The 19,005-nt window shown below is 45.1% G+C and overlaps 1 protein-coding gene and 1 long non-coding RNA gene across 2 annotated transcripts; both read right to left on the reverse strand.

Annotated features, from left to right (window-relative positions):
- Positions 1-4,749: 4,749 nt before the first annotated feature.
- Positions 4,750-5,478, reverse strand: LOC120709789 (keratin, type I cytoskeletal 9-like). The gene is made up of 2 exons (XM_039995439.1): positions 5,248-5,478; positions 4,750-5,136 (listed from the first exon to the last, which is right to left on the reverse strand). The coding sequence occupies exons 1-2, from the start codon at positions 5,476-5,478 to the stop codon at positions 4,750-4,752; spliced, it is 618 nt and encodes a 205-aa protein (XP_039851373.1).
- Positions 5,479-8,059: 2,581 nt separating this feature from the next.
- LOC120706948 lies at positions 8,060-8,779 on the reverse strand. Its single transcript, XR_005688543.1, has 2 exons — positions 8,581-8,779; positions 8,060-8,513 (listed from the first exon to the last, which is right to left on the reverse strand). It is a non-coding gene; the product is annotated as an uncharacterized LOC120706948 (long non-coding RNA).
- Positions 8,780-19,005: the final 10,226 nt, after the last annotated feature.

Consider the following 19,005-nt stretch of genomic DNA (forward strand, 5'->3'; position numbering starts at 1 on the left):
CTCCCAAGAGTAACAAGTCGATGACGCTTGCTTGAAGATTCCCTAGCGTCACAAAGCTCAAACTCTTGATGCAATGCACTAGGATGCTCTCACACTCACAAGAATGCAATCCCTAAGCATAAAGTGTGTGAGAGAGGGGGAAACAAGCTCTAGTATGTCGAGAAAGCTTTCTAAGAGGCCAAGAGCGCTCCCCCACGGCCGGTTATGTGATATATATAGTATACCCCTCGGGATCTAGCCGTCACACTCAAAACACGTGCAAATAGAGGATTCGTGGACTGTCCGACTTAGACAAACCGAACTGTTCACAACTCAAAATCAATAGCTAGAAACGCAATCATTACGTGTCAGAGTCGACCGTTACCACACTTCGCGGACAGTCCGCGCCATAGGGGCGGACCGTCCGCCATTCAAATACTCCAAACACTCGGAGAGACAGCGTCTCTGGGCAAACTGAAATAAGAGTGGCGGACCGTCCACTCCCCCTGAGCGGACTATCTGTCTGTCACCTTTGCGCATGCCCAGAAACTTCAATGTTTCTGTCGAGATCGAGAAGTTAAGGGGCGGACCGTCCGCCAAATAGGTCCGAACTGTCCGCCCTTGTTTCATTTGGCACAACACAGAAACTTAAGGTTTTTGTCCCAAACAAAAGGTCAGGTGGCAGACCGTCCGCCCATTGGGGGCCGAACCGTCCGCCCTATGCAATCAGCACACACAAATTCAAACTTGGTAGCCATTTTCTTGAAATGATGTTAGCTCTCATGCATGCAACTTAAGTTTGAGCAAAATGTCACTAAAGAACAATCAAGCAAGGGCACAATGACCCATCTTGATAGTACGATTATTTATCCTATTAGTCCGGTCATACATCATCCTCTAATCGCCTCATGACCGGCAAATTAGAAAAGCCCTAACATATACCTTTGTTTTGAGCTTCTCCTTTGAATCGTTATTTCCAGATCTTTTCATGGCATCAACTCATGCACACATTCTCATGGATCAACCTTACATGCGAATTTTCTCAAAGAATTGTTAGTCCATAAATGTTGTTATTAATTACCAAAATACGAATTAGGGGCCTAGATGCTTTCAGAGATGCATACCTTTCGAAGTAACCCGTGGAGCACCATTTAGTACCGGCTCGTACTACCACCCGGTACTAGATGCCATTATTTAGTACCGGTTGGTGGTACCAACCGGTACTAAATCACAACATTTAGTACTGGGTGGTGGTACAACCCGGTACTAAATAGACTCAGAGCGCTTCACAATTTAGAACCGGTACTGAATAACCTCGGGGAGCCGTTTAGGACCGGTTTTAAATGTGCCCGGTACTAATAGGCATGGACGAATGCCCAGTTTTCTAGCTGTGCTTGCAACCTATATAATATAAAATCAAAATTGGAACAATGCATAGGAATGATTGGTTCGACCATCAATTAAATGCACTATTGTGATCCTCCGTACCAAAAAGGAATGTAATTATAGTTTTATTCTAGGTCAACCTATTCATAAGTTTGATAAGTTTATAGAGAAGAGTATCAATGCTTGTGACACTAATTAAGTATTGCAAGTATTTATATTGGGTTGAATTGCTTTTTTTAGGATGGAGGGAGCACGTTGCACTCTTGAAAAATACTAATTTGAAATTCTTTTTTGGGATTGGCCTAAGCTTAATTATAAAGGTCAACATGTCTGATCCCCTGTTCAAAGTTGGACCTTCATTATTTTTTTTTCTAAAGTTGGACCTTCGAAGCAGACATACGTCACTGTATTTGACTTTATTTCTTAGTTTAGGCCCTTGCACAAGTTCACCGGCCGGGTATGCACGCATAGCAGTTTCACGTCATCAGTTTGTCGTGACAAAGAAAGTAGGCAGGACTACTGATTAGAGCTGCGTACATACAGGAATGAACAAGGTCATAAAGTGGAAGCCGGTGCCATGTTTCTGGTCATACAAGCAGAACCGGGTTAATCAACAACGCGGCTTGCTACATGCCTACAGTATTCAACAAAATTTGACAGCGTGGACGCTGGAGAAATGTTTAGCCGCAGCAGCAACTCCGGCAGCCGCAGCATCGTCGTCACCGGAGGCCGCGGCCGTCGTCGTGGCGGAGGAGCAAAACCACGCGAGCCACGACGCCACGGCTGCGATGAAACCTGCAGCTCCGGAGTCGATCTTCTTGCCTTCCATCTGCGACGAACCAACGACAACGCTACGTGTGTGCGAATCAAAGCAACTCGCCAGTCTTCTAGCTCGATCTGTGTGTTTTGCTATATATTCTGACGACAGATGTATATATTGAGTTGGACTCGTAGCTGTGGTTGCCAGAGGGTTTTTATAGCCGTCTCCACCATAGGCATAGTACGTATGACGTGCAGCTGGCAGCAGCTGATTCTTCGGGGCCAAGGTCTTGGGCTGAGGTCACTTTTGTTTGACCGCATGCACTACTAGTAGTAAACTGCGTCGCTACGGCACTACAGCAGTGAAAAAGCAGGAACCTTCTTCGCTGCCTCACACGACGACTACGCGTCGATGACTCAGCTGCTGTGCTTTATTTCGTTGTCGACAGTGAAATAAAGGCACACGAGGAGGAATTGATCAACACTCGATCGATCGCTAAGACTTGCGAAACGGGTCTTGTTTAGTTCTCGAATTTTTTTCATTGCTATTTGACAATTAATATCTAATTATAGACTAATTAGTTTATTTTAATTAATAGACTAATTAGTATTAAAAAATTCATCTCGTCGTTTACAGTTTTAAACTATGTAATGAGTTATTTTTTCAAACACATTTAATGCTCTATGCATATGTCCGAAGATTCGATGTGATGGACACTGTAGGAAAATTTTTAGGAACTAAACATGGAGGGTTGCTTCTAGCTATCACCATTACCAGAATCCAGCTTTTTGTCATGTGTTCGGTAGTTTGCCGTGTGCTTTTTATCGGAGTGCGGCACAAGAGGTTTGATTGTTGCGGACTATAAGCATCGAACAAAAATTAAAGCTATGTAGGCTATTTCTCTGCATGAAATCAACAAACAACAAAGGCCATACAACATTGATACTGTAAACCACAACCTTGAACTATCGCGGAAGTCCGATTTTTAACCTTCAACTACAAAATCGGATAACATAGATCATACAACTATCAAAACTGGATAAATTTGGCCCAAGGTGGTTTTGAATTTTATTAAAAAATAAAGAAATTCTAATTATATCTAAAAAGTCAAAACTAATTCGTTTTAAATCAGAAAAATTTGAAACTAGTACCAAATTTTTTCTAAAAATATAACCTATCTATTATTGCTGTATTTGAATCTTGGTTATTCAAAAATAATAGACATATAATAAGTTACCATGTAAGGGGCTAAATTTATCATCTCTAGTTAAAGGTTGAAAATCAGACTTTTGTGATAGTTCACGAGTGTAAATTGAACTTTTCCCTATAATAAATGGTACTTTGAATCTCCATAACACATTTCTCTAGTATGCCCCAAATACACCATGGTGTTGATTATACCACATTGCCAATACCTTTACGTAAGCCAGTGCCTTAGATAAATCATATACAAATATAGTTTGATGTAGAGTACATATTTGAGAAATCAATGCAAACTACCAAGACATGCTGATCTACAGGTGCCAGTGAAACAAAGTTCATCAAATCAAATCTACAACAAAAGACCTCAACCTAAGAGCATCTCCCACTACTAGAGAAAAGGCCATAGGTGGCGGTTCAAAATGGCCTTAGCTGCCGGTTTTGGAACCAAATGTGGGCATCATCTAAGACATCGGATATTTTAACTGGTGCCTAAGGCCTCCTTTGGTATCAGGTCAATGTTCCACCCAGTACCAAAATATTCACGCAAAATATCCTTTGGTTGGGATTCGAACTCGTGACCTTTTGCCTCATGCGTTGCTCCTTTACCATCTCACCTACGCAATGGTTGTGATTGAGAAGAAAATATTTTCCTTTTGAAGTAACTCATGGATAAGCCTGAGGTACCGGTTGGTAACACCAACCGGTACCTAAGGCTCATCCATAGGCATTGGTTGGTGGTACCATCCGATACTAATGTAAAAGTTACCACCCGCTACTTATGGAATGTCTTAAGTACTGGTTAGTGTTATCAACCGGTACCTAAGGCTCATCCATAGGTTCCATCCATCCCAAAATTACCAGTATGAAGATGAACCTGCACCTAGCATAAGTACCGGTTCATCTTCATACCGGTACTTTTGGGGTGGACCTTTGGCGTGTTTTTAGTAGTGTCCAACAGTTTCTTATATTTTCTCCCTAAAACTTGATGTTTGCCAACTCCTCAAATGGATATGGGGAGGGGAAAAAGTGTCCATCTCCAACAATTCTCTATTTTTCTTCCCAACAATAAAAAATTGTGGACCCATAGTGCCACTGCTCCCCTATCCCTTCCCCTTTCACCGAGTGAGCATGAATAAGTGGCCGCCGCTGGAGCTGCCGCTCTCCCACGAGTCTACTTCTATCATCCTGAACAAGGCCAGCCGTAGCCGGAGCCACCAGCTCCTCATTCTCCTGCTAATAATGCTCTGCTCCTGCTCCTGCTCCGGACAAAGCCGGCGCGCACGCGTCTAGAGGGGGAGAGAGAGTGTGTGTGTGTGTGTGAGAGAGAGAGAGAGTGTGAGAGAGAGAGAGAGCCGCCAGCGTGCACGAGAGCAGAACACCGCCATGGCTGCCTGCTCTGGCCTCACACTCCAGCATCGGCCTCAGCCTCCGACGCCACAGCCGCCCTCCCCGCCGCTGCCGCCAAGCTCCGGCCCCCCATGCCGCCACTGCTGAGCTTCGGCCACCATGCCGCCTTGTCCTCCACCGCGGCCGACTAGTCCTCTATCAGGCCTCTCCCTCCGCCCTCCATCGTGCCCCGCCGGCAGCAGCTGGGCTCCCTCCACCGAGCCCCCCTCCACCTCGCCTCCCCCGCCTGTGACGTGCTCCCTTGCGTCGCCCGCCATTGGGGTTGCACCGCCACTGGCGGCGGCCGGGCTCCCTCCACCGAGCCTCCCTCTGCCTCCCCTGCCCCTAGTGCGACGTGCTCCCTTGCGCCGCTTATCCTCTGGTAGCGACGGCCGATGGCAAGCAGGAGCAGAACCAACAACCTGATTGGAGAGATTGGAGTAGAGCTGCAGTGAGCTGGCAGGTGTACTACGAGTACGAGCCCTGGAGGCCTCTGCCTGACAGAGAGAGGGAGTGGGCCACTCTAAACCTACCTCTTCGCCATGGCCGCGCTCATTACCCTCCTCGCGCTCCTCGCCGCTTTCCTTGACCTGGCTGAGCATCCACAGGGCGGCGCGACCCTCTTCCTCCACGGGCAGACCATGGCTGCGAGCAGCGGTGGCGGCGGCGACGACCTCCCTTCCTCCCCTTGGCCCGAGCCCAAGGAAGAAGACTGGCAAAATGTCGCGGCAAAACCAGGACGGGGAAGAAGTCGCGACGCGCATATATCCTCGTGGAGGGGGGAGGGTTGGGAATTGTTAGCAGATGGGAATAGATTTGAGGAACTGTTGGAGATAATTTTTCTTCATTTTAAAAAAAAATTGAGATGGAGAATTCATTTGTGGATCTCTTGGAGATGATCTAAGGCAACAAACATTATCACAAATGCAAGGCATGTGAAAAAGCAGGAAAGAAATAGATCGAAACTCGAAAGCAGTCTGAAGCTATGAAGATAAAAGTCATAAAAGACATGAAACAACATAAAGGTTATGGTATATTTGACCGCAAAATGGCGTAGAATACATAATGAAAATGACATGGAATTTTCTTATGACGACATGCACAATGAATAATGAAAATATTGCAGCGGTACAATACATATAACAGATAAATAGAGCAGGGTGTTGGAATTTGGGCTGGTCCCAAATGATTATTTCACAAATTCTATATTAAATCTCAAAGGGCAATGTGAGCATGAGGAAGTGAAGGAGTGGTACAAGCCTTTAGTCCAACATTGCTTGTGGAAGGTGAGAATGGCTAACTTATATAGTGAGGCTATTCTCACTTCTCAAAGCTATGTGTAGGACTGGAAACGAGCCGAGCCGGCTCGGCTCGGCGAGGCTCGGTGCATGAGCGAGCCGAGCCAAGCTCGGCTCGGTAGTTTGGCGAGCTCGCTGAGGAGGCTCGGCTCGGCTCGCGAGCCGGCTCGAGCCGGCTCGCGAGCCTGGCACAAAATATATATTATGCATTTAGTATACACATTATAAGATATTGACTAGTGAATATAAATATATAAAGCGCATACATGTGTTGAAATGAAAGTAATCAATAAACAATAATCATATTAAGCATAGATATATATTAATATTGATATTGTCACACCACAGGTTAGGGTTAGAGTGTTTCATAATAGCCTATGAACCATTATGAGCCTCAGTGGACTGAGCTCGCGAGCCAGCTCGCGAGCCACAGCGAGCCGGCTCGGCTCGGCTCGTCATTTTCACGAGCCTGAGAAGTAGGCTCGGCTCGGCTCGTTGGAGGCTCGCGAGCCGCTCCGAGCCGAGCCGAGCCGAAGCGAGCTCGAGCCAGCTCGCTAGCCTCGAGCTATTTTTCCAGCCCTAGCTATGTGTGTGGGAGTGAAAAGAAGCTCTACACGTGCTCGCTCATCTCGCTGGCCTGGGCTTGAGCCAGGGCGAAGGGTGTAGACGCAAGACGTCCGTGTGAATGGTCCACCGAAATCCGGCTCCTCCCCCGAGAGCGCAACTTCCTTTTGCTGTTTTACTTTTAGGTTACTGGGCCATTATGTTTACGAGATATATGGAAAGTCTAAGCGGTTTTCTAATCTGATCACGGATCCGAAGACGCACGACACGAGGTCGTGGGCTGTCATATATATACGATCTATTGACCTTCAAGAAAATTAATCTAATCTGAGTTAGGGTTTTGTCTCTTCTCGCTACTGCTCCGCCACCATAGTTTTCTCCATCCCGAGCGCTAGCGTGCATCAGCGAAATGGAGAGCAGGTCTCTGGAACCATTCACCTTTGGAATCCTGCACCCAGAGAGGGCGAATAAGGTTTCTGAGAAGCGCCTTGAGCACGATCTTCACCACGGCTCGTCCTCCGTCAAGTCCTCTTCACCACGACTCGTCCTCCGTCAAGTCCGGCGTAGCGGCGAATCGTCATCTTCAATGTTGTCTGCTGTGCTCCGTCTGCAACACCGTCGTCACTCCGTCTGCACCGCTGGTGATTGCCATAGCATCTCCATCTGCAAAACGCTCAATACGTGCACCGTGATCTGATTCTTTCTTTAATCATGTTTACTGAGCTGTGTCTTGTTACTAGTATGATAAAGTTGTTCATGCTAGATCTTGTCATGTTCATGATTTATTTATTTCAAAATTTAATCAAACTATTGCCTAATTATTCAACACATGGCACATGCCCTGAGCCCTGTTGTCTCACAAGAGCATGCTGCCAATAGCAACACTCGAACCATCTCAAAATTATTCACTATTCAGTAAGCTTTGGTCTGCTGCCTCCAAACCTTGCCAAGGAAGTCATGATGGTTAAGAAGTTACGGATCTCTAGCTTCTTCAGCTGGTCAGGTGTTATTCCTCTCAATCTCGGAACAGCAACTTCTGAATCCTGTTCGATGATCTTCTTGCTTAGCTTGTCCCACCAACTGATTATGAAGTAAAATTCATGGAACATGATCCCTCTTGCCCACTCACGATGGTGGCAGTAGGTGAGCAGGTGATCAGCAAGTGTGTAGGGCTGCACAGACGTCCATGCTACCACTGTCGGCTTGTCGTCCAGGCGCAGCATTGACAAACTTTGGCCATGTTTGGATGAATCCACGAAAATTGTTGCACAAAAAGACGAATGCATGCATGAAGTAGTAAACGAAGTTTATTTGCAAAACCTTTTTAGGAATGGGTGTAACTTTTCGAGACGAATCTAATGAGCCAAATTTCATCATTATTGGCTACAGTGATGCTACAGTAACCGCGCTCAATCATCCTCTAATCATGCGGTCAAAGATCTCATTAGCTAGAGCAACTGCTACAGTACCACAATTGTGGAGGTAATTTTGTAATTAGACTTTATTTAATACCCCTAATTAGTAGTCAAAACATCGTTTCTCTCTCATTAAAACTTTTCCACCCTTCATCCAAACACGGCCTTTCAAACGAGCCATCGCTGAGTGAATGCACCAACACAGGATTTACAGTCTTCGGCATGGCAAAGTAGATGCAATTGCTGCTGATGGAAGGTTGATTCGTGGCTGAGACAGATAGGCACCGGTCATCACTAAGGAACAGCGCCCGGTCACCTAGGCTGAGCACTCGAGTTAGCTCATGGTGATGTCCGGGTGTAGCGATGTCCAATCCCGCTCCTCAGACGCCGCCGCCTCCATGCGGCGCTTGCAGCCGCCGGAGATAAATGCATCGAAGGCGGCGGCCTTGCGCTTGCCGCTCGACCTCGATGGCTGTTCCATTCACAGAGCCAGATCCCACCAAAAAGGCGAGTTTTTTTTTTCTGCAAATGAAGCATGAATTTGAGAACTTGGAAGAGCGGAAGGAGATTATAGATCGCCTCCCCTTACCTCTCCCAGACATATATAAAGCCTCTAGCAAGACATCCCCACCGCCATCGACGCGGAATCGAACTCGGAGTAAATCACGCGTCGAATCCCAACCTGATCGGACTATCGGAGTCGTAGAGACTCCAGAACGAGGTTGCCCCCTTGCCGGGCAACGGCGGGGCTCTGCTTGGCCGGGCTGCGGGCTCGGATGGGGTGGGGTGGGTTGGGTCAGGCGCGCCTTATCCTGCCGCTGGGTTCGGCCGGCCCACGGAATCCGTGTGTCATGGTCTACTACTGTTCCATCGCGCCTCTACTTGCCTTGGATTTTCAGGACAATTGATTTCATAGCATCGAAATATCACTATTTTTGGAAAATACCACCGAAAGAACGCGTTACATAAAATACCGCTGAAAGAATCATTTCGTTCTAAAAAATATCATTCCATTAACTTTTGCAATGAACCAGTCATTTTGCTCTCCATAGGACAAAGTGAAATGTCTCTTTTACCCGAATCTTCTTCCTCTGCTCTTTCTTCGTCTTCCCGCAAGCATGCATCCGTCCGCATGGGGACATCGCCCGTCCATGGAGGAGATGGTGTCCGCGCACGGGCTCCCACAATAGGGCGGCGCTGGAGGAGCTCCCGGCGTAGTACCTCAAGATCAAAGTGACCTGCTGCACGAGACCCCAAAGTGTTACAAATTTCACCATTGTTTCATAACATCACGAATAAATCCGCAAGCACACAGATAATGCTGTTGTTGACGATCAAAATTGACAGAGACCAGTCTGACCGGTGTGTTCAGGCGGTCTGACCGGTCGAGGCGCCTGTAGCCGGTCAAGCATGACCAACCGGTCTGACCGGTTAAGGCAGAGTCCGAGTACAACTTGTGATTTTCATAGATTTAGATATTGTAATAGAATTTCTTGCGGGACAAGTTCACTCCACCCTATAAATATAAAGGGCCACGACTGATTGAGGGATCAGTCGTGCCCCGACGGGGTCCCTCCTGGGTGGGCGTTCATTGGATCCTTGTCAGGCTACCCCGACGAGACCGGTCTGACCGGTCCACCGTACCGGTTTGACCGGTCCACCGTACCGGTTTGACCGATTGGTACCGCGGCGCTGCAAGGAGCATCGCTGCTCGCTGCGTGATTGTGTGCATTTGTGTGTTGACTCCAAATCGGCGCCAACATATTTTGGCGACTCCACTTGGGAACGAGAATCTAGCCATTATGGCCGATCTATCAAATTCCAGCGACATGATGGCACTTGAAGGATTGCGTGAAGATCTATGCAAGGGCATCAACGTAAATAGGCATACTTACTGTTATCGGGTAACAGAACAAAGGAGTCATCATGATTTAGATATTTGCTATGGACGAGTTGAGGATGTACGATCTACCAAAGTATAGTAAGTCCACAGTAAGCTTTATAAGTGGTTTGCTTAATTTTGTGGATGATCTGATTGATAAAAAGAAATGTGTAGATCAAGTTCCTGTTATTCAAAAGTCGGTTATTGAAAAGCCGGCTGATACTCCTCATAAAAGTGTAACACCCCAGATTTATTCCAAACCCGGAGGCTACAAAAAACGTAATAAAAACACAAGTATAAAGATTAAACAGAAATTCGACAAAGTCTCCCCTGTAAATAGGTCATACTGGACAAGCGGTTTATATGAAGAATTATCAAAATAGCATATGAACGATGAATAAGCATCACAGCCCAACCCATCACCAAAAGAAATAAGTTGACCCGACCAACCAAGTTCGTCTCAACCATAGAAAGAATAAGTCAGCCAAGTTTAACCATTTATACTCTAGGAATTGACAATATCAACTAAACATGTGTAAAAGTGTGTGTAATCTCTTGCAGAAAGTGCTACTCCCACTTCCCATGCATGCCGCAATCATTTGGTACCTAAAAACTAATTAAACACAAGGGTGAGTAAGAATACTCAGCAAGTACAACTAGAACTGTAAAGAACATAGCAACAATGATCCATGAAACTTGAATGAATGAACACCAGGGAAATAGCAGTTTCCGTCTGAAACGGACACAACTTGAAACATCCTTAGCATTTTTCGGTAAAGCCGAGCAAGTGGGGCCAGCACTTACTCACAGGAACATGAATAAAAGAACCAAATTGCACATCCGAATACACCGGAACATGAATGGAATTTAAAAGAATATCTTGAAACTGGAATCAGAAAACAGGAAACATGAACGGATCATGATTTTGAATATCATAAACACATGATAAGGCAATTGGATAACATAGGAAAAGAAATGGCAAGCAACTTGGCACTTGCCTTAACTTTGTTGAGAACCCAGCACCACACGCTCGCCGCTAGAATTTATTGAACCTGTGGAATAAACCACTCTCAGAAACTAGTTCATATCGACCAAAAGCCTATATACTCGAAGAAATCCGGATCTAAAAGCCTAAAACGTTAACTCTCACAAGTTCTGAAAATTCGACCAATTCTCTGAGTTCCTCGCTGTTTGGTCCATAACTTTTGATTCTCTTAACCAAATGCAGTAAATAAATATATCTTGAACATCTATAAAAATTTTTCTAAAACTTTCGTTACAGCACCCAGGGGAAATTCGGCCTTTAAATAAGTCGAAAATAAATAAACAGTTTCTGCGCACAACTTGGGAACATCGACATAGTTTCGATGATATCTCCTAAACCACTAATCGGAATTGAATGAAACCAGCGCCATTGGAAAGATATCGATGAAACCTACAACTTACGTTGTTAGAGCAGGATCAAATTCCACATCAATTAATGCCAGAAATTCATCTAATAAACCAGCCTAATTGAGTTAACATAACTAAAAACCAATCGTCCGACTGAATCTCTACCAAAAACTTGCGGCCGTGACTAATCAGATCAGCACCGTGGTATAACTCACCAATCAGCAAGAGCTTAGAACCAATTAAAGAAATCTAACCTTCCTCTTGGTTCCCCTCCTGCAGGCTCCCTCTCCGCTGTTCCCTACTGTGTGCTGCTTTTCTTCCTTGCTTCATCCTTGGATCCTCTGATGGAACCCGCTGGGGTTTGCTCCCGATCTTTCGATGAGAGTGGGGGATAACTCGATTTGAGGAGGATCGACGTTGTGCTGCCCGACTACAACACCACAAGGGCTGCGCTGCGCCTTAGCGACAGTTACACCGCCTCCAATTTGTGTTGTTCTTGCTGTGCCAAGAACAACCTTGAACCTGCAAGCAATTCGAAGAACAAGCAAGAACAAGTGGACAACCAAACAGCACACAGACCTTGCCCAAAGGATAAATCTGATACACACGAAGTTGGGGTTCTGAATCAAGCAAATCGGGTGGTCTAATCGACACACGCGTTTACAAGGAAGTAGCAGTAGCTAAACTTACAACCAAACAAAACCCAGGTCTCAAATGGTGGCTGCTGGTGGTTTATATAGGTGGGGGAGCAGCCAAGAGGCGTGGGGGGGGTGTAAACCCTAACTTAAAATGGGCCCCTAGTGGGCTGAACTAGATACAAGGGCCTCAGCCCAAGACTGGAAGACTGAACGTCATTTTGGCGATTCTGCTTAGCTCCTTTGGAATTTCATCTTGAGGTTGGATCCATCTGAAAGTAGACTTCAGGAGCTTTCCAACAAGTACTCATGGGCTTCAAACAATATTCGGAGCTAAGAGTTATGGCCTTCCGAAGTTGTCCCTTCCTGGAGATCCGAACTGGTATGGTCCGATCTGATCATCCACACTCGCTTTCTTGTCGTGTTTGCTCTCCCTCCAATCTGGTTCATGTCCCAAGTTCCTAAGAATAAGAAAAGCATCACAAGAATTTAGTAGTACCCCATTCATGGATGATGGTTTATGGACAGCGAGGAACGAGTTTACCTGATAATTTAGCTCTCGTGCACGAGCTCTTGTCATTGGTCCTTGCTGCGTAGTAGGCATGGGTGTATCGTTGGGAGGGATGTCCTCATCATCCTCCCCTTCTTGCATTTGAGTCGTCCTCGACTCAAGTTCATCTTCCTCACCCAAATATGGTTTCAAATCTGCAATGTTAAATGTGGGGCTAACCCCAAAATCTGTAGGCAACTCAAGTTTGTATGCATTATCATTGATCTTAGCTACAACTTTAAAAGGGCCATCAGCTCTCGGAAGCAACTTTGACTTCCTCAAATCAGGAAACCGATCCTTTCTCAAGTGCAGCCAAACCAAATCACCTGGTTCAAAAGTGACATGCTTCTTTCCTCTGCTACCAGCAAGTTTATATTTAGCATTTATGGTTTCTATGTTCTCCTTTGTGGTCTCATGCATTTTCAACATCAACTCACCACGTTGTTTAGCATCAAAATTCAATCTCTCAGAAGTTGGTAGAGGCAGCAAATCAATAGGGGCTCGAGGCACAAAACCATAAACAATCTCAAAAGGGCTCTTTTTAGTAGTAGAATGTTGTGAACGGTTGTAAGCAAACTCAACATGAGGCAAACATTCTTCCCACATTTTTATGTTCTTTTTCAAAATAGCCCTAAGCATGGTAGATAAAGTTCTATTTACAACCTCAGTTTGTCCATCAGTTTGGGGATGACATGTAGTGGAAAATAGCAGCTTAGTACCTAATTTAGCCCACAAAGTTCTCCAAAAATGACTAAGAAATTTTGCATCACGATCTGAAACAATTGTGTTTGGTACACCATGCAAACGAACAATTTCACGAAAGAACAAATCAGCAACATGAGTAGCATCATCGGTCTTATGACATGGTATGAAATGTGCCATCTTAGAAAATCTATCCACAACCACAAAAACACTATCCCTCCCCTTCTTTGTTCTAGGCAGTCCTAAAACAAAGTCCATTGAAATATCCTCCCATGGTGCATTAGGAACAGGTAGAGGAATGTACAAGCCATGAGGATTAAGGCGTGACTTAGCTTTTTGGCATATTGTGCAGCGAGCAACAAATCTCTCCACGTCCCTCCGCATCTTGGGCCAAAAGAAATGATTAGCAAGGATGTTTTCTGTCTTCTTCACACCAAAGTGTCCCATCAGCCCTCCTCCATGTGCTTCCTGTAGTAATAACAAACGCACGGAGCTAGCTGGAATGCATAGCTTGTTAGCTCTAAAAATAAACCCATCAGTTAGGACAAATTTATTCCAAGTTTTCCCCTCCTTACAGTTCAGCAACACATCCTTAAAATCATCATCATGAGCATATTGTGCTTTAATCGTTTCCAAGCCGAAAATTTTGCAATCAAGTTGGGACAGCATAGTGTAACGCCTAGACAAAGCATCAGCAATGACATTCTCCTTCCCTTTCTTGTGTTTGATGACATAAGGGAAAGATTCAATGAATTCAACCCATTTAGCATGCCTACGATTTAGTTTTGCTTGACTTCGAATGTGTTTTAAGGACTCATGATCAGAATGTATAACAAACTCTTTGGGCCACAAATAGTGCTGCCAAGTTTCCAAAGTTCGAACTAAAGCAAGCAATTCCTTATCGTAAGTAGAATAGTTCAAGCTAGGTCCACTCAATTTCTCACTGAAATATGCTACAGGCTTACCATCTTGCAGTAGCACGCCACCCAACCCAATTCCACTAGCATCACATTCAAGTTCAAATGTTTTATTGAAATCTGGAAGTTGGAGCAAGGGTGCATGAGTTAACTTATCTTTGAGCACGCTGAAAGCATCCTGTTGAGCTGCAGCCCAAGTGAAGGTTGTACCCTTCTTAGTGAGTTCATGCAATGGGGCTGCAATGGTGCTAAAGTTCTTCACAAAGCGACGATAAAATCCAGCAAGTCCTAGAAAGCTTCGCACTTGGGTGACCGTTGTGGGAACCGGCCAGCTGTGAATGGCTTCAACCTTGGCTTGATCGACTTGAATTCCCTGCGGTGTCACAACATAGCCAAGAAAAGAGACTCGATCTGTGCAAAAGGTGCACTTCTCAAGGTTACCAAACAAACGTGCATCACGGAGAGCATCCAAAACAGCACGCAAATGATCAAGATGGTCTTCTAGTGATTTGCTATAGATCAGAATGTCATCAAAATATACCACAACAAATCTACCAATGAAAGCGCGTAAAACTTTATTCATTAATCTCATGAAAGTGCTGGGTGCATTAGTGAGACCAAAAGGCATGACTAACCACTCATATAGACCGAATTTAGTTTTAAATGCTGTTTTCCATTCATCTCCTAACTTCATGCGAATCTGGTGGTAACCACTACGCAAATCAATTTTCGAGAACACAATTGAGCCACTCAATTCATCAAGCATATCATCTAGCCTAGGGATAGGATGACGATATCTGATTGTTATGTTATTAATTGCTCGGCAATCTACACACATGCGCCAAGATCCATCTTTCTTAGGTACCAAAAGGACAGGAACAGCGCAGGGGCTCAGAGACTCACGCACGTAACCTTTGTCAAGCAATTCTTGCACTTGGCGCTGAATTTCTTTAGTTTCTTCAGGGTTGGTCCTGTATGGTGTACGATTGGGCAAGGAGGCCCCGGGAATAAGGTCAATCTGGTGCTCAATCCCACGAATTGGTGGCAGCCCCGGTGGCACCTCCTTTGGAAAAACATCCGCATACTCCTGCAAAAGGTTAGTGACAACAGGGGGCAAGGAAAGAGGTATGTCCTGAAGTGAAAACAAGGTTTGTTTGCAAATCAAGGCATAGCAAACAGCAGTGGTAGCATCAATCTCATGCAAATCAGATTTAGTAGCAATGAAACATGCCCCTTTCAGCTTGATCTCATTTCTGTTACCATGAACAGATTTGGCACTTCTCTTTTTGTGCTTCTCAAGTTCGTTGGCCACAATCTGATTTTCACTTTTAACCTATTCCTGATTCTTCATTTTACTAGCTCTAGTAAGTTCATCTTTTAAAATTGCTTCAGGAGACATTGGATGCAACACAATCCTTTTATCATGGTATTGGAAGGAATACTGATTTGATCTACCATGATGCATAGAATCTTTATCAAATTGCCATGGCCTTCCTAGCAGAATACTACATGCTTGCATTGGCACAACATCACATTCAACAACATCTTTATAGGATCCGATGGCAAGATTAATTCGCACAAGTTTTGTTACCTTTGCCTTACCAGTGTTATTCAGCCATTGAATGCAATATGGATGCGGGTGTGGTTGGGTGGTAAGTGCAAGCTTCTCCACCATGTCGCTGCTAGCCAAGTTGTTGCAGCTACCTCCATCGATGATCACTCGACACGAACGCTCTTTGATGACACACTTTGTTTGGAATAATGTGTGCCGCTGATTTTGCTCCGCTTTCTCCATTTGTGCGCTCAGCACACGCTGCACAATTAGGCTCTCATAGCGGTCGGCTTCAGCTGCATTAATATGTTCTTCCGAGCAGCCCTCACTTCCTGCATGGTCAGCCGCAAGCAATGCAAGTATATCTTCTTCAAGTTCACTAGTAGATGAGTACTCACCATCATTTTTGACCACCAAAACACGCTTGCTTGGGCAGTCACGCATGACATGTCCAAATCCCTTGCAGCGGTGGCACTGAACATCTCTTGTTCTACCTGTGGATGCCACCGATGAAGTGGTTGCAGCAGGTTTTTGCGTTGTCTTTGCTGCTGAATTTGCAGGGTTGTCACGATGCTTGTCGCTAGAAGGTGGGGCTGCTATTCGAGCTGACGATGAATAAGGTGCAGCAGCACGTCCAGTTGATGGAATGCTTGAGCGGGGCTGTGTGGAAAAATTCCTCCCTGCAGAAATGTTAGTCCTGGTACTTGCACGTCGTCCCTGCACTTCCCTTTCAGCTTTGCAAGCAAGATGGAACAAACGGGTTATGTTAGTGTACTCTTTATAAGCAAGGATGTCCTGAATTTCCCGGTTTAACCCGCCCAAAAATCTAGCCATAGCAGGTTCCACATCCTCCTCTAAATTGCAGCGTAGCATGCCCATTTGCAGCTTTTGATAGTATTCTTCTACACTTTTAGTACCTTGTTTTAACTGCTGCAGCTGGTTTAAAAGATCACGTGCATAGTAAGATGGAACAAATCTAGACCTCATGATCCGTTTCAAAGCATCCTAAGTTTGTGGCATGTTATTAGGATTTTTCTTGCCATGTTCTATCCACCAAACGGAAGCAAAATCAATGAATTCACTAGTTGCAGCCCTAACACATGCATTTTCAATAAAATCATGACAAGTAAACTTTTGTTCAACAGCCATCTCCCAAGTAAGATAAGCATCCGGATCATATTTACCATCAAAAGAGGGTATCTTAAATTTTATCTTACTAAAAGCAATGTCATTGTTATGTACCTCATGTGGACGCTGTCCACCCATACCTCGACGGTTACGACGTAGACGTCGCTGGGCTTGATCCTCAACTTCGGTGTCAGCAGCATAATCAGCACCTAAATTTTCTGCGCCGTCATCATTCTCTTGGCCACGTCCTCTATGCTGATCATTCATCTTCGCGTGGAGCTCATCAAAGCACCTTAGAAGAGCAGCGAGACTCTTGTCCACGCGAGCAACCGTCGTCTCCAAACCTGCAAGCTTGGTGTTGTTGGAAATCTGTGCGGCCTCCATTTGCCCAATCTTCTCATTTATCACCTGCAAATCATTATCAATTCCCAAGGTGTATTCCCTCACTTGCTTTTGAAAATGCTGTACGATGCCTTTGGTGCGAGGTGTAAGCAGGCCTCCACCATCCTCATCCTCACTCCCTGCACCTGCCATGGTTAGCTTGCAGCAAACAAAGTCACAAGAAGTTGCCTACCAACTAAAGGAAATAGGTGTTGGAACACTATATGTTCACTCACACTTGTCCATTCAAGTTCTTACATGTTCTTACCAAGCAAGGTAGGAGGTGTCGGCAGCCAGCAAGAACAACACAAATGGTTACACAAGCACAACCTCGTGATGTAGTAGATAATTTGTGGAGCTATAGGTGGCTGCAAACAAAACAAATCAAGGTACAGCTAGAACCACATTAGTCAAAGCAAGTTGAATAGACATTCATTGATGGTCCTATGCTGGTCCTAGTGCCAAATCAAGCTAGAGACGTGAGCCTGAACACAAATGTTGTCACACACCAAGACAGCAAGGAATGCAAGAAAACAACAGCTCTATTCCCTTCACTTTTTTTTCTCTTCTCTTCTCTTTCTTTTTTTTTGCTCTTTCTTTTTCAGGGGCTAAAACTCTTTTGAAATCCCAACAACCCAAACAAAGGGATTGCTGCACACAACTCCTTTGAAATCAGTTCCAACGTCTCAACTTTCAGACAGCAGGTCGCGAATCTCAAGTGGTATTGCGACGCGCTCAGAAGGAGTTAGGGGGCAAATTTTGATCTGTTGGAAAGAACACGAGATAAGCTTTCCAGATTATATTTAAACATTTGAATCGGACATGTAACACAAGATATAGGACTGTTTTCTTCCAGTGCTCAGATCTGGGAAGATGGATTCGTGGTGGCAGAAATGACAGCGGAAATATGAATATATTTGGTGGATTTCGTGGTGACTAAAATGTGACCAGAACTCAAAACTCTAAAGATTGAACCACTAAGAACCAGCAACTAGCCCAAACAATGCAACTGAAAACTCAACAAGCAAAGAACTAAGCAGAACAGCAAAAGCTCAAACTTGTTGTTGGGATTTTCCGATCTAGCCTATTTTTGTGTAGTTTTCTGGACTGTAGGTAAAGGGATGGGTAGAATCTCTCACCGAAAAAAAAACCTTGCTCTGATTACCACATGATGGAACCCGCTGGGGTTTGCTCCCGATCTTTCGATGAGAGTGGGGGATAACTCGATTTGAGGAGGATCGACGTTGTGCTGCCCGACTACAACACCACAAGGGCTGCGCTGCGCCTTAGCGACAGTTACACCGCCTCCAATTTGTGTTGTTCTTGCTGTGCCAAGAACAACCTTGAACCTGCAAGCAATTCGAAGAACAAGCAAGAACAAGTGGACAAGCAAACAGCACACAGACCTTGCCCAAAGGATAAATCTGATACACACGAAGTTGGGGTTCTGAATCAAGCAAATCGGGTGGTCTAATCGACACACGCGTTTACAAGGAAGTAGCAGTAGCTAAACTTACAACCAAACAAAACCCAGGTCTCAAATGGTGGCTGCTGGTGGTTTATATAGGTGGGGGAGCAGCCAAGAGGCGTGGGGGGGGTGTAAATCCTAACTTAAAATGGGCCCCTAGTGGGCTGAACTAGATACAAGGGCCTCAGCCCAAGACTGGAAGACTGAACGTCATTTTGGCGATTCTGCTTAGCTCCTTTGGAATTTCATCTTGAGGTTGGATCCATCTGAAAGTAGACTTCAGGAGCTTTCCAACAAGTACTCATGGGCTTCAAACAATATTCGGAGCTAAGAGTTATGGCCTTCCGAAGTTGTCCCTTCCTGGAGGTCCGAACTGGTATGGTCCGATTTGATCATCCACACTCGCT

Source organism: Panicum virgatum, chromosome 5K, assembly GCF_016808335.1.
Source record: "Panicum virgatum strain AP13 chromosome 5K, P.virgatum_v5, whole genome shotgun sequence".
In the NCBI taxonomy this organism is placed as follows: domain Eukaryota; kingdom Viridiplantae; phylum Streptophyta; class Magnoliopsida; order Poales; family Poaceae; genus Panicum; species Panicum virgatum.